At 39.3% G+C, this 23,431-nt stretch overlaps 1 protein-coding gene and 1 long non-coding RNA gene across 2 annotated transcripts in view; one reads left to right on the top strand and one right to left on the bottom strand.

Moving 5' to 3' along the window:
• LOC126065406 (uncharacterized) overlaps positions 1 to 11,130 on the bottom strand; it is a 162,694-nt gene extending 151,564 nt beyond the window's left edge. The window contains exon 1 of the long non-coding RNA XR_007514852.1: positions 10,611 to 11,130. This is a non-coding gene — a long non-coding RNA (uncharacterized LOC126065406). The remainder of the gene's footprint in view (positions 1 to 10,610) is intronic.
• A 2-nt stretch (positions 11,131 to 11,132) lies between these two features.
• The window catches only part of TNPO1 (transportin 1), a 119,837-nt gene continuing 107,538 nt past the window's right edge, over positions 11,133 to 23,431 (top strand). Inside the window, exon 1 of the mRNA XM_049865315.1 lies at positions 11,133 to 11,241. Within this exon, the coding sequence (XP_049721272.1) occupies positions 11,227 to 11,241 (15 nt within the window). The 5' untranslated portion in view covers positions 11,133 to 11,226. The remainder of the gene's footprint in view (positions 11,242 to 23,431) is intronic.

Below are 23,431 nucleotides of genomic sequence, written 5' to 3' on the forward strand. Positions count from 1 at the left end.
CCTACAGTCACCTGATCTTCAACAAGGACCCAAAGTCCACCAAATGAGGAAAAGACAGTCTTTTTAACAAATGATCTGGCAAAATCGGATATCCATCTGCAAAAAAAATGAAACAGGACCCAAAAAAAAAAAAATTTTTTTTTCCCTCATACCATATACAAAAACTAACTCAAAATGGATCAAAGACCTAAATATAAAGCCAAAAGCCATAAAGTTCATATAAGACAAAATAGGATCAATGCTACAGGCCCTAATACATGGGATTAACAGGGTACAAACCACAAGCAACAACACACAAACTCCAGAGGATTAGCTAGATAAGTAAGACCTTCTAAAAATTAAATGCTTATGCTAATCAAAAGACTTCACCAAAAGAGTAAAAAGAGAACCTACAGACTGGGAAAAAATTTTTGGCTATTACAAATCAGATAAAGGTCTAATCTCTAAAATCGATGGGAAAATCCAACAGCTCTACAACAAAAAGACAATAATGGCAAAGAAAATAAATAGACAGTTCACCAAAGAAGATATTCAACAGACACATGAGGAAATGCTCACAATCTCTAGCCATTAAAAAAAAAAAAAAAAGCCATTAGAGAAATGCAAATCAAAACCACAATGAGATACTTTCTCACCCCAGCATTACTGGCACGAATCAATAAAACAGGAAATAACAAATGTTGGAGAGGCTATGGGGAGATCAGAACTCTTAGGCACTGCTGGTGGGAATGCAAAATGATACAACCGTTTTGGAAAACAATATGGCGCTTCCTTAGAAAGCTAGAAATAGAAATACCACATGATCCAGCAGTCTCACTCCTAGGAATATATCCTAGAAAAATAAGAGCTGTCACACGAATAGACATATGCACACCCATGTTCACTGCAGCATTGTTCACAATAGCAAAAAGACAGAAACAACCTAGATGTCCATTAACAGAGGAATGAATAAACAAACTATGGTACATACACACAATGGAGTATTATGCAACGCTAAAGAACAACAATGTATCTGTGAAGCATCTCATAACATGGATAAATCTGGAGGGCATTATGCTGAGTGAAAAAGTCAATTGCAAAAGGACAAATATTGCATGAGACCACTACCATAAATACTCATGTAAAGGTTTACATACAAAAATAAACAATCCTTGATGGTTACAAGGAAGGGGGCAGGGGTGGGGATGGAAAAACACTTAATAGACAATAGATAAGTGGAAGCTTTGGTGAAGGGTAAGACAGTACACAGTACTGGGGAAGCCAGCACAACCTATACAAGGCAAGGTTTTGGTAGCTCCATAGACATATCCAAACACCCTGAGGGACCAAATTGCTGGGCTGAGGGCTGTGGGGACCATAATCTCGGGGAATATCTAGTTCAATTGGCATAACATAGTTTATAAAGAATATGTTCTACATTCTACTTTGGTGAGTAGCATCTGGGATCTTAAAAGCCTGTGACCGGCCATCTGGTCTCACTCCTTCGGAAGCAAGGAAGAATGAAGAAAACTAAAGAAACAAGGGAAAGATTAGTCTAAAGGACTAATGGACCACAACTACCAGGCCTCCACCAGACTCAGTCCAGTACAACTAGGTGGTGCCTGGCTACCAGTACTGACTGCTCCAACAGGAATCACAACAGAAGGTCCTAGACAGAGCTGGAGAAAAACGTAGAACAAAATGCTAACTCAAAAAGAAAGACCAGACTTGCTGGCCTGACAGAGACTGGAGAAACCCTGAGGGTATGGTACCAGGACACTCTTTTAGCTCACTAATGAGGTCACTCCTGAGGTTCACCCTTCGGCCAAAGATTGAAGAGGAACAAAAGACTACAGGGGTGCACCAGCCCTGGGGCAGGGACTGGAAGGCAGGGGGGAACAGGAAAGCTGGTAATAGGGAACCCAGGGTTGAGAAGGGAGAGTGTTGACATGTCATGGGGTTGTTAACCAATGTCATAGGACAATGTGTGTACTAACTGTTTGATGAGAAACTAGTTTGTTCTGTGAACCTTCATCTAAACTACAATAAAAATTTCAACTTGGTTCTTCATATCTTCTATTTCTTTGCTGAAACTTTCTACTTTTTCATTTGTTTAAAGTGTTTTAGCAATTGCATGTTGAAGCATTTTTATGATGTCTGTTTTGAAATCTTTGTCAGGTAACTCTAACATCTCCATCATCTTGGTTGGCAACTGCTGGTTGGTATTTTTCAGTTTGAGAGCTTCCTGATTATTGATATAGAGTGATTTTCATTTGAAAACTGGACATATCAGTATTATGTTATGAAGCCTTGGATATTATTTAAACCTATTTTAGCTGGTTTTCTTGACATAGCTGTAGCAGGGTAAGAAAGTGGCAGTGGTGGTGGGGGGAGGAGTGCCACCTAGTTACTGCCAGGTCAGAGGAGAAGTTCAGGTTGCCCACTCAGCCTCCATTTAGATCATGGTGGGGGGCACCTTGTTTCTTAAGAGTTTAGGTGAAACTCCAGGCTCTCTACTCGGACTCGTGTGACACTACCCCCGAGGAAGAGGATGGTTAAAGTGCCTTGTTACAGCCTGAAGAAGGTGAAAGTCTAGGTTCTCCAGTAGGCTTTTGCTGGCATGAGTGGGATGGGGCCACAAGTTTTCTCCCTGATATCTGGGTTGAAAGGAGTGGTTACTGTCTCAAAATTTTCTGTCTGCTATGCTGCTCCTTTCCTGGTCTCAGGCTGATCTGCTTCTTCACTTCACCTTTCAGAGTCTTCAAAGTGTGTGTTTTATATGTAACGTCCAGGGTTTTTAGCTGTACTTACAGCAGAAGTCTAAATAGACTTTATTGTAAATAGAATCATATTTTAATTGCTGGGAATTATTAATACTTAAAGGAACTTTGAAGTTAATCATTTCCTAATTAATAATTACTTACTAATTTATCTTTTTTATAAATTCAAACATTATATATTGGGTTTGCTTTAAATGAGAAATGTCTATAGATTATTTACATGTTTCTGAATACTGATCATAACTGTCCTCTTTCAAAATATGGATTAAATTCTTCTAAATAATTACTTAAGGAGCCCTGGTGGCAGAGTGGTTAAGCACTCAGCTGCTAACTGAATGGTCAGCAGTTTGAACCCACCACCTGCTCTGCAGGAGAAAGATGTGGTAGTCTGCTTTCACAAAAATTACAGCCTTGGAAACCCCATGGGGCAGTTCTACCCTGTCCTATAGGGTCACTATGAGTCGAATTTGACTCTACAGCAATGGGTTTGGGTTTTTAAATAATTACATTAAAAAACTTTTTTCTTGGAGACATCTAACTCAATTGGTATGACATAAAATAATCTATATCTGACTGTGCTAAGTAGTGACTGGGGTCTTAAAAGCCTGCAAGCAGCCATCTAAGATACATCTATTGGTCCCATCCCGGCTGGAGCAATGGAGAATGAAGAAGACCAAAGACACAAGGGAAAGACCAATGGACCGCAACTACCACAACCTCCAGCAGACTGAGCCTAGAACAACTAGATGGTGCCCTGTTACCACCATCAACTGCTCTGGCAGGGATCACATTAGAGAGTCCTGGACAGAGTGGGAGAAAAACATAGAACAAAATTCAAATTCACACACACACACAAAGACTAGGCTTGCTGGTCTGACAGAGACTGGAGAAACCCCAAGAGTGTGGTCCCAGACACCTTTTAACTCAGTACTGAAGTCACACCTGAGGCTCACTCTTCAGCCAAAGATTAGATAGGTTTATAGGGCCAACAACAACACACATGAGGGACATGCATCATAGTTCAATCACATATATGAGACTAATGGGCACGCTAGCACAAAAGCAAAGACGAGAAGGCAGGAAGGGACAGAAAAACTAGACGAATGGAAACATAGAATCTGGGGTAGATAAGGGGGTACAGTATTGACATATCACAGGGTTGACGATCAATGTCACAAAACAATATGTGTATTAACTGTTTAATGAGAAACTAACTTGTTCAGTAAACTTTCACCTAAGTCACAAAAACAAAAAAAATTTTTTTTCTTAATGCCATTCTGAAGATGTTTCCATCAGAAGGCAATTCTTTTTTTTCTTCCACGCAGCCATCCATCATCCACCCAGACGCCCGCCCGCCCGTCCGTCCGTCCGTCCGTCCATCCATCCACACATCCATCCACCCACCCACCCACCCATCCACCCACCCACCCACTCTGACACTATGTGATGTTCATGGGTGGGGTTTTGCTGTTGTTACTGAGAATTTACACAGCAAAGCATACACCAATTCAACTGTTTCTGCATGTACGATTCAGTGACATTGATTACATTCTTCGAGTTGTACAACCATTCTGACCCTCCTTTTCTCATTTGTTCTTTCCCATCAAAATAAACTCAATTCCTTTTATTTGAGTTGCTGTTGTTAATTTGATCCCATATATAGTTCTTAAAAGAGTGTAATGCTCAAGGAATACAATTTCTACTAGTTAAGCTACTGTTTCATTTTAAGAAGACTTCAGGGGATATTTTTGTTTTAAATTTTAAAGATTATCCCAGGGCAATAGTTTCAGGGGTTCATCCAGCCTCTACGGCTCCAGAAAGCCTACAGTCTGAGAATTTGAAAATCTGTTCTGCATTGGGAAGGCAATTTTTTGAACTGTCTAATGTTAAGAAAATACAATGAGAATTCCCATGTTTTTCCAGAAGGATAAAATGGAAACAGTATTTCTCAGAAGTATTCTACATTAAGAATCCCTGGTGGTGAAGTGATTAAGTGTTCATCTGTTAACCAAAAGTCGGTAGTTCAAACCCACCAGCCGCTCCTTGGAAACCCTATAGGGCAGTTCTACTCTGTCCCACAGGGTTGATATGAGTCAGAATCAACTCATTGGCAATGGGTTTGATTTTAGGTTTTATTCTGCTATAGAAGCTTGCCTGTACTTAAAGCATTATTTTACTTCTCTTACTTAGTTTCTACATAAAAACCAAAACCAAGCCTGTTGCCACTGAGTCAGTTACGACTCATGGTGACCACATGAGTTACAGAGTAGAATAGCTCCTTAGTGTTTTCTTAGCTGTAATCTTCATGGATTCACATCACCAGGCCTTTCTTCTGTGGTGCCACTGGGTGGGTTCAAACTATCAACCTTTAGCTTAGTTGTCCAGCACAAATCATTTGTGCCACCACTAACAACTTCCTATTAAAGATACTTTTTTCAAATTTTTTAAATTTCTAGACCTATTATTTTTTCTTCAATAACCATTTCTCCTTCTCAAACATCTGTTCTTTTACATGATACCCCCATGTGTCTGTCAGTTTGTCATATTGTGGGGACTTGCGTGTTGCTGTGATGCTGGAAGCTATGCCACCAGTATTCAGACACCTACAGGGTCACCCATGGAGGACACATTTCAGCTGAGCTTCCAGACTAAGACAGACTAGGAAGAAGGACCTGGCAGTCTCCTTCTGAAAAGCATTAGCCAGTGAAACCTTATGAATAGCAGCAGAACATTGTCTGACATAGTGCTGGAAGATGAGCCCCAAAGGTTGGAAGGCACTCAAAAGATGATTGGGGAAGAGCTGCCTCCTCAAAGTAGAGTCGATGGAGTAAAGCTTTCGGGACCTTCGTTTGCTGATGTGCCATGACTCAAAATGAGAAGAAACTGCTGCAAACATCCATTAATAATTGGAACTTGGAATGTATGAAGTATGAATCTAGGAAAACTGGAAATTGTCAAAAATGGAATGGAATGCATAAACATCGATATCCTAGGCATTAGTGAGCTGAAATGGACTGGTACTGGTCATTGTGAATTGGACACTCCTATAGTCTACTATGCTGGGAATGACAACTTGAAGAGGAATGGTGTTGCATTCATCGTCAAAAAGAACGTTTCAAGATCTATCCTGAAGTACAACACTGTCAGTGATAGAATAACATCCATACGCCTACAAGGAAGACCAGTTACTATGACTATTATTCAAATTTACGCACCAACCACTAGGGCCAAAAATGAAGAAATAGAAAAATTTTATCAGCTGCTGCAGTCTGAAGTTGATCAAACATGCAATCAAGATGCATTGATAATTACTGGCAATTGGAATGCGAAAGTTGGAAACAAGAAGGATAAGTAGTTGGAAAATGTGGCCTTGGTGATAGAAACAATGCCAGAGATCAAAAGATAGAATTTTGCAAGACTAACAGCTTCTTTATTGCAAATACCTTCTTTCACCAACATAAATGGTGACTATACACATGGACCTCACCAGATGAAACACACAGAAATCAAGTTGACTACATCTGTGGAAAGGGATGATGGAAAAGCTCGATATCATCAGTCAGAACAAGGCCAGGGGCCGACTGTGGAATAGACCATCAATTGCTCATATGCAAGTTCAAGCTGAAACTGAAGAAAATCAGAGCAAGTCCATGAGAGCCAAAATATGGCCTTGAGTAAATCCCACCTGAATTTAGAGACCATCTGAAGAATAGATTTGACACATTGAACACTAGGGACCGAAGACCAGACGAGTTGTGGAATGACATCAAGGACATCATACATGAAGAAAGCAAGAAGTCACTGAAAAGACAGGAAGGAAAGAAAAAAACAAGGCGGATGTCAGAGGAGGCTCTGAAAGTTGCTCTAAAGCAAAAGGAAGAATTGATGAAGTAAAAGAACTGAGCAGGAGATTTCAAAAGGCATCTTGAGAAGACAAAGTATTATAATGACATGTGCAAAGAGCTGGAGATGGAAAACCAAAAGGGAAGAACAGGATCTGCATTTCTCAAGCTGAAAGAAGTGAAGAAAAAAATTAAAGCCTCGAGCTGCAATAGTGAAGGATTCTATGGGGAAAATATTAAGCAATGCAGGAAGCATCAAAAGAAGATGGAAGGAATACACAGAGTCATTATACCAAAAAGAATTAGTCGATGTTCAACCATTTCAAGAGGTGCTATATGATCAGGAACTGATGGTACTGAAGGAAGAAGTCCAAGCTGCTTTGGAAGCACTGGCAAAAAACAAGGCTCCAGGAATTGATGGAATATCAACTGAGATGTTTCAACAAATAGATGCACCACTGGAGGTGCTCACTCGTCTATGCCAAGAAATATGGAAGACAGCTTCCTGGCCAACTGACTGGAAAAGATCCATATTTATACCTATTCCCAAGAAAGGTGATCCAACCAAATGTGGAAATTATACAATATCATTAATATCACACGCAAGCAAAATTTTGCTGAAGATAATTAAAAAATGGGTGCAGCAGTATATCTACAGGGAACTGCCAGAAATTCAGGCTGGTTTCAGAAGAGGACATGGAACCTGGGATATCATTGCTGATGTCAGATGGGTCCTGGCTGAAAGCAGAGAATACCAGAAGGATGTTTGCCTGTGTTTTATTGCCTATGCAAAGACATTTGACTGTGTGGATCATAACAAACTATGGATAACACTGCGAAGAATGGGAATTCCAGAACACTTAATTGTGCTCATGAGGAACCTTTACATAGATCAAGAGGCAGTTGTTTGGACAGAACAAGGAGATGCTGATTGGTTTAAAGTCAGGAAAGGTGTGCGTCAGGGTCGTATTGTTTCACCATACCTATTCAATCTGTATGCTGAGCAAATGATACGAGAAGCTGGACTATATGAAGAAGAACGGGGCTTCAGGTTTGGAGAAAGACCATTAATAACCTGCGTTACGCAGATGACACAACCTTGCTTGCTGAAAGAGGACTTGAAGCACTTACTAATGAAGATCAAAGACCTCAGGCTTCAGTATGGATTGCACCTCAACATAAAGAAAACAAAAGTCCTCACAACTGGACCAAAGATCAACATCATGATAAATGGAGAAAAGATTGAAGTTGTCAAGGATTTCATCTGACTTGGATCCACAGTCAACACCCATGGAAGGAGCAGTCAAGAAATCAAAAGACGCATTGCATTGGGTAAATCTGCTGCAAGGGACCTCTTTAAAGTGTTGAAGATCAAAGATGTCACCTTGAAGACTAAGGTGCGCCTGACCCAAGCCATGGTATTTTCAATTGCATCATATGCATGTGAAAGCTGGACAATGAATAAGGAAGACCGAAGAAGAACTGATGTCTTTGAATTGTGGTGTTGGCAAAGAATATTGAATATACCATGGACCGCCAAAAGAACAAACAAATCTGTCTTAGAGGAAGTACAACCAGAATGCTTCTTAGAAGCAAGGATGGTGAGACTGCGTCTTACGTACTTTGGACATGTTGTCAGGAGGGATCAGTCCCTGGAGAAGGACATCATACTTGGTAAACTACAGGGTCAGCGGAAAAGAGGAAGACCCTCAATGAGGTGGACTGACACAGTGGCTGCAACAATGAGCTCAAGCATAACAACGACTGGGAGGTTGGCTCAGGACCAGGCAGTGTTTCGTTCTGTTGTATAGAGTCGCTATGATTCAGAGCCGACTCGACCGCACCTAACAACAACAACATTAAGGTCAAGTAATACTATCATATATTGTTTTCTAAGTATCTGCCAGGCACGCTGCTAATGAGCTCTATACATAAACTTTATTTTATTTAATCCTATGTAAGACAGTAAAGTGAGCTTAGAACGACTGAGCCAGCGATGCTCTTAAATGGTAAAGTCAGCATCTGCATACAGGTCCTCTGCCTCCAAGTTTCCTGCTTTTTGGATAATGCTACTTTTCCTTCATAGGTGAAAGCCTGTAAATATATTTTCTTCCCTAAATGCAATTTTGTAATTTCTACCATTCTTTGATTTTTATATTGGTCAATTTTTTCACCTAAGGAAAAAACTGCAACGCAGAAATTAAAAATGTAAGATATCTATAATAGGTTTTGAGATTAAAAACAAAGTCTATTTACTCTTTTTAATTTCAGTATATGCCATTTAAAAATACCAAAAATTCTTCAAAGTTTTACCACTTTGAATAAATGAATTACATTTGAGTGTAAAGTGAAAACAGCACTAAAAAAAAAAGGTATCTGTTATTTCATGTACAAAGTGTGCAAAGAGAAAACAACCAACACAAAAAGTAAAATAAAGGAGCTGTGTTAATAAATGCTTGTTAATGGTAAAATTTGCTGTTTAAACAATGCATTTTTTATTTAACGTAGACAAAAAGGTTAATGCCTAAGAATCTCTTTATTCAATGCATAACTATTTTATACCAACATTTTAATTCACTTTCATTTAAATTTCATAAAAGAATGGATGTTTAATTTGTCTAATCTCAATTTCACAATGTTTGACCATCAACATTTTTTTTCTTTTAAAAAGATTTTGGCAATAAATCTTCTTATATACTTGAACAAATGCTTCTCTTTTTAAAATTGATTTAAATTATTTCCAAACTATTAACCATGTGAATTCTTTACTAATTGCTTATTCAGTAAATCTTTTATATTTTTAAGATATTCTTGTTGCTTTTCTGTGTTGTTGTGTGCCTTCGAGTTGATTCTAGCTCATAGCGACCCTATAGGACAGAGTAGGACAGAGTAGAACTATCCCCACAGGGTTTCCAAGACTGTAATCTTGAAGGAAGCAGACTGCCACATCTTTCTCCCAAGGAGTGGCTGGTGGGTTCAAACCCCACCTTTCAGTTAGGAGCTGAGCGTTTAACCACCGTGCCACCAGGGCTCCTTTGCTTTTCTTTAGGAAACTAGAATGCAGATACCACACATCTCAAGATCTGTACAGATGAGGGCTTGGTATCCCATTATTTAACTTTTCAAATGCAGAAATAAGTCATGTTTATTATTTGGATAATATCCTTATTCTGGGTCAATATCTCTGCAGATACACAAAACTACCATTTAGCAAAGTTCATATTACATTTTTTTGTTAGTAACCTATTCCTATTGGGGGACTCTTTTTGATGTACACCATTCAATTGCTACCAAATTAACATTAAAAAGTGCGGCAATCTTATGAGTATTTTAGTTTTTTAAAATATTTTTCTTTGCTATATTCAATTTCCTAATAATAAAAAGGGTCCTTTTGACGCTTAATTTAAGTTAAATAAACTAGTTATTCCTGTAAAATGGCTGTTGTTGTGAAAGAGAACTATTATCAAATTTATTAACAAATAATCTGTGGTACAGAAAATAAAAGACAATTTCTAGTATTAGGTACCATGTAGTTTTATCTAGAATATGCCTGGAAGGCAACAACCGCTACACATTTTCAAAACATATACAACACAAGCAGGATAGTGGGAAAAAACTCCATTTTTACACACACCGATACATGTGAGGAATAGCTTCAGTGGCATCATTTTAGGAAATAATGATCATCCAGCCATGCAAAATCGAATTATTCATATGTAGTAAATTTATATTTTAGAATAATCTGAGTGAAGGGAATTGACACTTTTCTATTCATTACCATTATTACAATTGAGTACAAAACGTTTACCTCTCCCATTCTGAATTATTTTCTCTCCAGAAAATAGAAGACATTTTATTTTCTCATGATGACAGGTTAAAAAAAGGAGAGGAGTTATTATTTCTAAGTCAAGGAACTACAGTTTTATATAAATACACACCTGGAAAAGTAAAACTTAATTTTATAAGTTATTTAAACTACGAACAAGTTTATACGCTACATACAGCATACCTCAAAAGTCTACCATGCAACAAGCAGGCAGCCGTAGGCCCACATCTCTCCATTGAAGCCATTTCTGCTTTTTACCACCGACGTTGGAATTGTATTGTGGGATATCTGCTTGTTCAGTATTGAATAGGCTCCCAGGGCAGGGCGGTCACTTTTGGGGTTATTCTGGGGTTGAGAAGTTAGGCTGTGGGAGGGTCATCATCCTGACAGGGCCTTGAACAGCCCCTAGACAATCACAACACAGGACCATTTTGCTCGCCGCCCCACAGCGCAGTGCAGCGTCTGCGGGCTGGAAGCTCAGGCAGGCGCGCCGACCCCAGGGGGCGCGAGCATCTGTGAGCACCGGCGCAGGCGGAAGCCCGAAGCTGCAGAGCCCGCTTAGGAACCTTTGCCGAGCTCTGCGAAGACCAGGTCCGGCAGGCCAGGGCAGCGTTTTCCCAGCCCTGCCGCCGTTGCCACGGCGACCGCCGCCGAACGTTCCCGCGGCGGGCCCCGCCTCCCGGCCAATCGGACCGGCGCTTGCCGGAGCCCAGACTCCCTTTGTTCCGCAGCCATTTCAGTCCCCGGACTGGAGACAGCGCCGCTTCGGCAGAGGGCCCGAGCGTCGGAGGACTCTGGGATGGTGTGGGACCGGGTAGGTGGCGTGGGGATGCGCGGCCTCGGACTAGAGGGACGGGATCGGAGGCAGTGAGTTCCGAAGCTGCCTGACAGACCGCGGGTAGAGGCGCCGGGCCCACCTGCCCTCGGGGTGCCTGCCCGGCCGTTTGGAGCTGGGCGGCGGTGACGCGGTTCTAAGCCCAACAGCTGCCGACCGAGGCCTCCTGCGATACCCGGACAGGGCGCGGGCGGCGGCTCCTCAGATGTCCGAGGTCGGAGCTGGAGCCTGTTAGAGGCGGTGCAAAGGGGAGGGTCCGCTCTCGGAGGGGAGCTTTTGCTACCGCCTGTTAAACCACGGCGTTGGAAGGCCCTTGAGTGCCACAGTCAGCTGTCCCGGGGACTGCCTGTTTCCTGCCGGTTCTGGACGCTTCGAGCGCTGCCCCAGATGGGCCGGTCTTTGTCCATCCCGGGCCTCCACTGCCTGGGTGCCCCGCTCCCGCACACACCATGGACTCCGCATTCAACTAGATGGGCTTTTTCTCCAGGCGGTTCTTGGCCTGACAACGTGTTTACATATTTTTAATGTTTGTAACTGCGCGTGTTTTGTGTGGGTTTATGTTTTTTGCATTCATGCCTCCACTCCCACGCGTACACGCAACAAGGGGACAGCTGCAGAGGAACAGACCGGCTACCACAATCAACCTGCTTTGGGAATTGCTTCTTTCCTTTAAAAATGATCGTGTGTTGTTCACTGATTTAAAAAATCAACTGGATTTTGCAAGGATTGCTTATAGTACAACTCCGTTGTCTTTACAATTACTAATCAGTTTGGCCTATCGGTAAATATAAATGTAGAACTTTAGAGTCGGAGGCTATCTACTAATTGATCTTGACAGCTGGATTAAGCTTAATAACAGTCTTTTTTTGAAACAGTGATGATTTCTTCAATGAGTACACAAACGGTCCATTTTTTTTTTACCCTAATGAAATGCCTTTTAAATGCAAGATTTATGTGTAATAGGTATTTGGAAGTGTAAGATAAAATGGCTGTCCTTACGTGCTTCGTTTTTTAGGGTAACAAAAATTCCTGTTGTATTTTAAGTTTCCCTATTTTATGGAAACACCGGTGGCGTAGTGATTAAGAGTTACGGCTGCTAACCAAAAGAGTGGCAGTTCGAATCCACCAGGCGCTTCTAGGAAACCTTGTGGGGCAGTTTTACTCTGTCCTACAGGGTCGCTATGAGTCGGAATCGACTCGACGGCAATTGGGTTTAACTATATCAGAGCTTTCATGTCAGAACGGTCAAGTTAGGTGTACTTAGTGAAGCGGAGGATTCAGTTTTTTGGGAAGCAATTCTCTTTTCCATTTTTACCCTGCCCTGCACCCCAGTCGTTCTTAGAGAATGGCTACACCAAGTTGAAAACTTGCAAGGCAGAACGAAAATATTAGTTTGAAGGTGTAGTTTTTTTTTTTTTTTTAAACTTCCGTGCCTATCCAGTTTGGCACCGTGGTTTTTATTCCACGTAAGTTAATGTGAGCCTAATGAAGTATTAATGCTCCATTTTCTTTTTCCTAAAAGGGGCCTTCACCCAGAACTAGCCTTGATAAGGTTCGAGAAATAATCAAAGTTATTACTGTTACAGCGTGGGGGCAGAATAACATTTTGGAAAAATACAATAAATGATTCTGATTGTAAATATTTTCAATATCAACATTTGTTAACATATTCATTTTTTGTAAAGGTTGTTGCTGTGTTTCTTATTTAGGTAATGTTAAAGCCATCACATGAACTCAGTTTTTCTAACTACTGTAATGAACTGTATTGAAATGTAAATATCCTATATTTAGAAGAATTGCTTGCTTTTTAACCGTGTTGGGTTCTGCAGACATTTTTTAAGAAAATAAATTTGGTTATAGAGAAAGTCAAACTAAGTGACGTGAAATAAATTTATCAAATGTAGACTGCAGAGAGGAGCACAGCAGTAGCAGGAGGTGTTTTTATTGTTCAGGGTATAAATTATGAATATTTCTTCCTGGAACTGATTTCTTGAATATATTTTGGTGCCAAAAAAATCTTGTTTTACCCACCAAAACAAACAACAAAAAAGGTAACCAGCAGAAAAGGTGAGAAAATTGAGAGAATTAAAGTGATTGATTAAGGGATGAGGTTTTCAAAAATAATGGAAAACAGTGCCATCTCCAAAGAGGAAAGAATGAAAAGGAAGAAGCATTCTGAAAAGGCTCTCCAAAGGGAAATTCTCCAGATGTTGAGACTCTTTCTTAGTTGGTCACATTTAGCCAGTGTCATGGTAGGTATCTGTTTGGCAGATAAGAGGGGTCTCCTGGATTGTAGAGGGAGTGAACTTCACAGCAGAAGACAGGATGTTTGCAAAGGTTGTAACTGATTTGTAGTTAAATGGGTAAGTGTAAGTGCAGGAGAAGGGTTCTAGCAGGAAAAGTTTGGTTACTATAGGCCCTCCACATTAGGGTTCTTTGAAGTTCTGTCCCTAGGTGTAATAAGTAGGAATGTTAAGAGTTCTAGAGTCTCAGTGGTTAAATGAGATATTGGAACACGAAGTAGGGACAGATTTGTCTTAAGAGTTTTTTCCAGTAGATAATAACCAGGCCTTGGAACCGCTTCTTCCCAGTTTAGTCAAGGCCAAGGAAGTAACACTGGAACAGACCCAAATTTTTAAAATTTGAGTGAACTGGAACCATAACCAGAATGGGAAAAGTTACAGGTGGAAGGCCTGTTAGAAACTTAATCTCCTTCTTAGAAGATAAGGGTAGCATATGCATTGCATAGCAACCATATTTCTTGCCCACAGGATTTTGCGCAGAGTAGGAAGTAGCAGTGGAGATGGTGGCTGACCACACAGCTTTGAATGTGTGTCGCTCTCCTCATGCCTGACAGTGATCCAGTCTCATACATCAGGCTCCTGAAAGGACTCACTACACCTCTTCCGAGTGTCCCATTCCAAGGATTCAACCTATAATTTTTCCTATTACAGTTATGGTTCCAGATAACCCATATTTTTAAAATTGAGGTCTGTTGGCTATGACTGAACTGGTTTGAACCTTGGCTAGAACCCGTACAAGAGTGGTGGCTACATCTTATTCCAAAATGGCACCTGATGGCAGAGCAAGTACTCAAACTCAGAACTGAAAGAAAGCTGACAACTGTGGAAGAACACAAGGTTTGGATTGATATATGCTTTTTTAATAATTAAAATTTAAGACATGAAAAGAGAGAGTGGAGGGAGGGAGCGAGTTGTCTCATTACGGGGAGAGCAATTGAGAGTATGTAGCAAGGTGTAGGAAACCCTGGTGGTGTAGTGGTTAAGTGCTGCTACAGCTGCTAACCAAGAGTTCAGCAGTTAAAATCCCCCAAGCGCTCCTTGGAAACTCTATGGGGCAGTTCTACTCTGTCCTATAGGGTCACTGTGAGCCAGAATCGACTCGACGGCAGTGGGTTGGTTTGTTGGTTTAGCAAGGTGTACGTAAGTTTTTGTGCGAGAGACTGACTTGATTTGTAAACTTTCACTTAAAGCACAATAAAAAAAATTTTTTTAATTAAGGAAAACAAATTAAAACTTAAAAACAAAGGAAAACTTTTCAGTGTAGTATAAAGGTTAAGAAAAGAGCTGTAGAGCCAGACTGCTTGAGTTCAAATCATGGCATCTCCTGAAACTGTGTGACCTTGGGTAAGTTACTTAATCTCACTGGTCCTCAGTTTTTCATCTCATGTCATGAGCATTGACCGAGTTAATACATAAGGTCTTAAAACAGTGACTGGTGTGTAGTAAGCACTATGTGAATAATAACTACTGTTATCATCATAATCATTTAGAAAACTCTAGGAAGCAACCGTAAAATAATAAAAATCCCTTGTAATATCAGGACTATGAGATAACTACTCTATACCCTCTGGTGCATTTCTTTCCAATATTTTTTCTGAGTTTATTTGATTTTTGCACATTTGAGGCCTCAATGTATGAATAATTTCATGTTCTGTTTTTTTCCCACCTACCACCATAAACATTTTCTCATGCTATTTTTTTTTTTAATCTCTTTAAATGACCTCATAATGTTGGTTTGAATTTCTTTCATTTTTTTTTTTTAAGTTGTGTTTTAGGTGAAATTTTACAGTGCAAATTAGTTTTTCATTCAAAAATTTTATACAAAAATTGTTTCATGACATTAGTTGCAGTCTGTGTGTCAGCACTCTCCACCTTTCCGTTTCCGACCTGGGTTCTCAGTGTCCATTCCTCCAGTTTTCCTGCCCTTTCCTACCTTCATCTTTGCTTTTGGGTAGGTGTTGCCCATTCGGTCTCTGTATACTCGATTGAACTAAGAAGCATGTTCCCTAAAGTGTGCCATTTTTGTATAATCTTTGGCTAAAAGGTGGACTTTGGTTCTGAGTTAGCAGGGTGTTCGGGGGCTGTAGTCTCAAGAGTTCCCCCAGTAACCATCAGACCAGTAAATCTGGTCTTTTTGTGTGTGTGTGTGTGAATTTGAATTTTGTTCTACATTTTTCTCCTGCTCTACCTAGAACCCTTTATTGTGATCCCTGTCAAAGTAGTTGGTGGTGGTTGCCGGGACCATCTAGTTCTTATGAGCTGAGGCTGGGGGAAGCTATGGTTCATGTGGTCCATTAGTTCTTTGAACTAATATTTTCCTTGTGTCTTTGGTTTTTTGCATTCTTCTGTGCTCCAAACGTGCTGGGACCAATAGTTGTATCTTCAATGGCTGCTGGCAAGCTTTTAGGACCCCAGATGCTACTCACCAAAGTAGGATATAGAACATCTTTACGAATTATGTTATGTCTGTTGACCTAGATGCCCCCTGAGACCATGGTCCCCAGCCCTTAGCCCCAGTAACTCAGTCCCTCAAGGTGTTTGGATGTGTCTAGGAAGCTTCTATGACTTTGCCTTGGTCAAGTTGAGCAGACTTCACCTACATTGTGTGTTGTCTTTCCCCTGACCAAAGTTAACACTTGTCTACTGTCTCATTAGTTGATTTTCCCTCCCTATCCTTCCCCTCCCTCATAACAAAGATTTTTCTTTTTCTGTGTATAAACCTTTTCGTGAGTTTTTATAATAGTGGACTTATAACAATATGTGGCCTTTTGTGATTGACTTCACTCAGCATAATGCCCTCCAGATTTATCCATGTTACGAGATGTTTCATAGATTAATCATTGTTCCTTATCATTGCATAGCAGTCCATTGTATGTTTGTACCATAATGTGTTTATCCATTAACATATTGATGGCACTTAGCTTGTTTCTATCTTTTTACTATTGTGACTAATGCTGCAGTGAACATAGGTGTGCATATGCCTATTCATGTGATGGTTATTTCTCTAGGACATATTCCTAGGAGTGGGGTTGCTGGATCATACGGTATTTCTATTTCTAGCTTTTTAAGGAGGTGCCATATCGTTTTCCATAGTGGGTGTACCATTTTCCATTCCCACCAGCAATGCTTAAGAGTTCCAGTCTTCCTGCAACTTCTCCAGCATTTGTTATTTGCTATTTTTTTGATACGTGCCAGTATTGTCGGGGTGAAATGGTATCTCATTGTGGTTTTGATTTGCATTTTTCTGTCGCTATGAGTCGGAATCAACTCATGGCAGTGGGTTTTGTTATTGGTTTAATGGCTAATGATCGCAAGCATTTCCTTATGTGTCTGTTAGCTGTCTGAATGTCTTCTTTGGTGAAGTGTCTGTTCATATCCTTTGCCCCTTTTTTAATTGGGTTGTCTTTTTGTTGTTGAGGTGTTGAAGTATTCTAGATTTTAGAGGTTAGACCCTTTTGTATATGTGGTAGCCAAAAATTTTTTCCCGGTCTGTAGGTTCTCTTTTTTACTGAAGTTTTTTGGTGAGCATAAGTATTCAATTTTTAGAAGCTCCCAGTTATCTAGTTTATGTTCTGATGTTTGCATTGTCAGTTATGGTTTGTATTTACTTCATGACACATATTAGGACCCCTAGTGTTGTCCTTATTTTTCTTCCATGATCTTTATCATTTTAGATTTTATATTTAGGTCTTTGATCAATTTTGAGTTAGTTTTTTGTATGGCGTATAGTATGGATCCTGTTTCTTTCTTTTTTTTTTTTTTTACAGACGATCATCCAGTTTTACCAGCACTTTGTTAAAGACAGTCTTTTCCTCATTTAATGGGCTTTGGGCCTTTGTCAAAGATCATCTGACCATTGGTGGGTGAATTTGCATCTTGGTTCTCAATTCTGTTCCGTTGGGCTATGTGTCTGTCATTGTACCAGCACCAGGCTGTTTTGACTACCATAGCTGTATAGTAGGTTCTGAAATGAGGTAGTATGAGGACTCCTACTTGTTCTTTTTCTTCGATAATGCTTTGCTTATCCAGGGCCTCTTTCCTTCCCGTATAGAATTGGTGATTAGTTTTTCCATCTTGTTAAAGGATGCCGTTGGTATTTGGATTGGGATCGCATTGTATCTGCAGATCGCTTTGAGTAGGAGTGACATTTTCACAATATTGAGTCTCTTGGTTTCTTGCAATAGCGTTTTGTAGTTTTCTTTTTGTAGGTCTTTTATGTCCCTGGTGAGGTTTGTTCCTAAGTATTTTATCTTTTTAGGGGTAATATGATTTTCCTAATTTCCTTTTCAGAGTTCTCTTTGTTGGTGTATAGGAATCCGACTGATTTTCTTATGTGGATCTTGTATGCTGCTGCTCTGCTGAATCTTTGTTAGTTTCAGTAGTTTTCTTGTGGACTGTCTGTGTATAGGATTTTATCATCTATGAATAGGAATAGTTTTACTTCTTTTCCAATTTGGATGCTCATTATTTCTTTTTCTTGCATGACTGCTCTTGCTAGGAATTCCAGCTCAATATTAAATAGGAGTGGTGATAAAGAGCATCCTTGTCTTGTTCCCCTTTCTCAGGAAGAATGCTTTCAGGCTCTCTCCATTGAGAATGATGTCCGCTATGGGTTTTGTATAGATGCACTTTATTATGTTGAGGAATTTCCCTTCTATTTTATTGAGAGTTTTTATCCAGGAATGGTTATTGGTCTTTATCAAATGCCTTTTCTTCATCAAGCGAGGTGATCATGAGATTCTTTTATTTATGTGTTGGATTATTAATTGATTTTTCTAACGTTGAACCGTCTTTGCATACCTGGCATGAATCCCACTTGGTCATGTTTTTTTTAAATATGCTGTTGAATTCTATTGGCTAGAATTTTGTTAAGAATTTTTGTGTCTGTATTCATGAGGGATATTGGTGTGTAATTTTCTTTTATGTGGTGTCTTTGTCTGGCTTTGGTATTAGGGGTATGCTGGCTTCATAGAATGAATTCGGGAGTATTCCTTTCTTTTCTATGCTTTGAAATAGTTTGAGTAGTACTGGTTTGAGCTTATCTCTGAATGTTTGATAGAATTCTCCAGTGAAGCCATCTGGGCCAGGACCTTTTTTTGTGGGGAGTTTTTTTGGGTTTTTTTTACCTTTTCAATCTCTTCTCCTGTTATGGTTTGTTCAGATTTTGTATCTCAGTTTGTTAGTTTGGGTAGGTAGTGTGTTTCTAGAAATTTGTCCATTTCTTCTACGTTTTCAAATTTGTTGGAGTACAATTTTTCATAGCATTCTGTTATGATCCTTTTTATTTCAGTTGGGTCTGTTGTAATGTCCCCAATCTCATCTATTTGGGTTACTTGCTTCCTCTCCTGTTTTTCTTTGGCCAGTGGTTTGTTGATTTTTGTTGATCTTTTGAAAGAACCAACTTTTGGTCTTGTTGATTCTTTCTATTGTTTTGCTATTCTCTATATCATTTATTTCTGTTCTGATCTCTATTATTTCTTCTGGTGGCTGTGGGCTTCTTTTGCTGTTATCTTTTTATTTGTTTGAGTTGTAGTGCTAATGTTTTGATTATGGCCCATTTTTCTTTTTTTGATGTGTGTGTTTATTGCTATAAATCAGCCTCATTCGATTGTAGGAATATTTTTCCCCCGTTCGATTTCTTCTATTGCCTATTTGTTTTTAAGCAAGGCGTTACTCAGTTTCCATGTATTTGATTTTTTTTCCCTTGCTCTTCCTGTTACTGATTTCTACTTTTATGGCATTGTGATCAGAAAGAATGCTTTATGTTATTTTGAGGTTTTGGATTTTATTGAGGGTTGCTTTGAGGCCCAAAATGTCATCTGTTCTCTAGAATGTTCCATGTGTGTTGGAAAAGAATGTATACTTTGCAGCTGTTGGATGGAGTGTTCTATATACATGAGGTCCGGTTGGTCAATTGTGGCCTTTAGATCTTCTGTATCTTTGTTGAGTTTCTTTCTAGATGTTCCTTTACTGAGAGTGGTTTATTGTAGTCTCCTGCAATTATTGTGGAACTGGCAATTTCTCTTTTCAGTGCTGTTAGAGTTTTATTTATTTTGGAACCGTGTTGTTGGGTGTGTAGATAAATTTATTAAGGTTATGTCTTCTTGGTGGATTGTCCCTTTAATTGTTATGTAATGTCCTTTCTTGTCTTTTATGGTTGATTTTACCTGAAAGTCTATTTTATCTGAGACTAGTATTGCCATTCCTGCCCATTTTTGGTTACTGTTTGTTTGATACATTTTTTTTCCCTTCTTTGATTTGTAGTATACTTATGTCTTTGTATCTAATGTGTGTCTCTTGTAGACAGAACATCAATGGATCGTACTTTTTTAATCTATTCTTCCACTTTGTCTTTTTATAGGTGCATTTTAGACATTTACATTCAGTGTTATTATTATTGATGGGTATGAGTTTATCACTGTCATATCGTTGTGCCTTTTTTTTTTTCTGTAGTGCTGATGTTTTCTTTGTTTTCCTACTTTCCAGTGCTGAGTTCCATCTGTTTGCGAATTTTCTTTCTATCGTTATTATGGATTTTGTGTTTACTGAAATTTTGTGTTTTTCTTCTCTTTTATTCTGACGAGTATGTTTGTTAACTTTTTTGTGGTTACCTTGAAATTTACCCTTATCTTTCTAAGTTTGATCTAGTCTTTTATTACTTGATATCACCTGGACTTCTCCATTTGAAAGTTCTGTACTCATGCTGTTTGTTCCCTCTTTTATTGTTTTCATGTTGTAGTCATTTACAGATTGACATCGCTGTTTCCTTGTTTTAACTTTTAGCTTCGTGTTATTATTGAGAGTTCTTTACCTGGGTTGGTATCTGGCTAATGCTATCCTGTGTCCTAGACTCTGATTGTTGTCTGTCCTCTAATCGAAGGACTCCCTTTAATATTTCCTGTAAGTTTGGTTTTTATGAATTCCCCTAATTTCTGTTTATCTGGAAATGTCTTAATTTCATCTTTGTATTTGAGAGTTTTGCAGGATATATTATTCTTGGTTGGCAGTTTTTTTTTTTTTTTTTGTCCAAGGTTATATATATGTTATCCTATTGCCTGCATAGTTTCTGCCAAGTAATCAGAGTTTAGTCTTATTGTTTCCCCATTTTTCTAGAGCTGCTCTGAGGATTCTTTCTTTGTTTTTGGTTTTAGCAAGTGCAGCTATGATATGTCTCAGTGACTTTCTTTTGGGGTCAATCCTATATTGGGTTCATTGAGCTTCTTGGATGGTCAGCTTTTCGTCTTTCATGATGTTTGGGAAGTTTCTTGCCAGCAGATTTTGAACAATCTCTGTGTTGTCTATTTTGTCCGCCTGTTCTGAAACTCCTATCACACACGCATTTTTGCTCTTGATTGTGTACCACATAGTTTAAGTTTTCTGCCTTTTACTTCATTCTTTTCTCTGATTTTTTCCTCAATCGAAGTGACATTCATAGATTTGTCTTCAATCTCACTGATTCTGTCTTCCGTTGTTTTAAATTTGCTTCTAAAACCTTCATTGACTTTGCCATTTCTGAAACTTTGTCGTTCACCTTTTTTGATTTCTAATTGCTGTTTTTGTATGATTTCTAATTATTTTTATATTTTGTTCTTGTATTATCTTCCTGAATTCTTCTATTTCTTTGTGTTTTTCTTGATTTTGGCTGTTTTTGTTGTTTTTTTTTCTGTGTTTTCCATGATTTTGTCTTTTTTCCCTTGGCTTTGTGTTTTCCTTGATCTCATTCCTGATCTCTTGGAGAGCTCTCAATATTAGTGTTTTGAATTCCATATCATGTAGTTCCATTGCTTCTTCTTATGCCAGAAAGTGATCTGACTCTTTATTTTGGCCACTTGCTGAAGCTGTCTTGTCCTGCTTTTTTTGATATGTTTTGATATTATCTGCTATCTCCAAGACATTACAGCATTATTTTCTTTATTTATTGATTGTATGTTCATTTGTTCATCCTGCTTCTTTGTTTTGTTTTGATATTTCAGGGCCAGCAGGCCAGGTGTGCTTTGCTGCTTGCTTGTCTGTGGGCATGATAGCTCTCAACATCTAATCTGGGTGGCCTGGGCAGCAGCAGGCAGGGTGAGCCCATTTTGCTGTACATTCATTAGGTGAGGTGGGTGATGGCTGACTAGGTGGGCACTGTCTCCCTGTTGACGTTGGTCCAGCAGTGTGGAGCATTCACAGCTCCTTGCCAGATAGACTGGAGTGTCAGACGGGAAGTGGTACAAGTTTGCTTCCCTCCTTTCAGCAGATGGTCAAGTGGTAGGAGAGATGGGCAGTGTGGGCTCAATTCAGTGGTAGGCCTAAGCTGGGAACGCTTTAGCTACAGCAGCACGGTGAGGGCCGGCAGGAAGGGGTAGGGATGGGGTATGGGGCCAGTGCTGTGTTTCCTGTTGGGAACTCTGTGAAGTTGCCTTCCTGTACTCTCTGTCTGGGATCATTGATGGCTATTCTCCAAGATGAAGACACTGTGCTGCGTCAGTGGGCAGGGGACCTCCGCTCTGTATCTCTCTGCTTTCTCTGTTTTCCTTCAGTTTCTTTTTCCATTTGGTGTTTGAGCTATTTCTTTATCCCTTTATTTGATTCTTACGGTTCCAGGATTGATGGTTTGTATCTGTTTTACTTGGTTTTTCGAGTCTATGTTGCAGAGAAATGGCATGATGCCTCTATCTAGGGCTCCATGTTGAGAATTCCTGAATTTCTTATAATTACACATTTTTCTGTTGAACACTTAGCAGTTTCTGATTTTTTTTTTTTTTTTTTTTTTTTTTTTTGCAGCTATAAGAAACACTGTAGTGAACATCCTTGCACAGAAAGCATTTTCTGCATTTCGGATTATTTTGTTAAGATAGATTCCCCAAAGTGAAAATATCGGATCAAAGCATATGAACATTCCTCATGGTCCATATTGCCAAATTGCTTTTATTTAAAGGAATTTAATAATGGGCTTTTGATAAATTGAGGCAGCACAGTGCTCATTGTTCTTGCTTGGGATGGAAGAAGGAAAGAGGGAGTGAATTAACATTTCTTGAAATATGCTAGGTGTTATTTTAGCATATATTGCTACTTTTATGTACATTATTCTCACTTGGTATCATAGCCCTGTGTTCTACATTAGAATTACTTCCATTGTAATGATAAGAGAACTGAAGTATAGATATTACTTTGTCCAGGGGCCCAGAGTGTCCAACCCTGAATCTGAATCTGGAACTACCTGATTAGAAAGCTCATGTTGTTTTATTTGTACATTTTAATGTAATATGTATAGTCAGAATCTTAAAATGTGACTAACTAGGTCTTAGACCACATTATTAAGATAGTTAAACTGAGTCAGAAAGTTTCAAAGTTAAACTAGACAGGGCTTTAATTATCCACGTATATTTTAGAATGGGAAAAAAAAGTCCTTACCTGGATGGTAAGGACAATGAATGTTTAAAAATGGGTTCTAAAACAAATGCAGCAGTGTTTGTGAGTGAAACACTCTTAATAATGATCTCAACACAAATAGGAGAAAATCAAAGAAATCCACCAGAAGTAGAAGTCTGTATTTTCAAATTGGGGAGTTAAGAGAAGTGAAAAAGGCTATTAAATAAGTAAATTGGAAGACGCAGTTAGTAAAAGCTCTGGCAGAGTAAGCTGACTTGATAGGGAAATGTAGAAGAAGCAAAAATAACATAGGTATTCCAACCCAAACCCACTGCCGTTGAGTCGATTCCCATTCATAGCGACCCTATAGGACGGAGTAGAACTGCCCCCCGTAGAGTTCCCAAGGAGCGCCTGGCAGATTTGAACTGCCGACCTCTTGGTTAGCAGCTGTATCACTTAACCACTACGCCACCAGGGTTTCCATAGGTGTTCCAGATAAGGAAAATAAGACT

Source organism: Elephas maximus, chromosome 2, assembly GCF_024166365.1.
Source record: "Elephas maximus indicus isolate mEleMax1 chromosome 2, mEleMax1 primary haplotype, whole genome shotgun sequence".
In the NCBI taxonomy this organism is placed as follows: Eukaryota; Metazoa; Chordata; class Mammalia; order Proboscidea; family Elephantidae; genus Elephas; species Elephas maximus.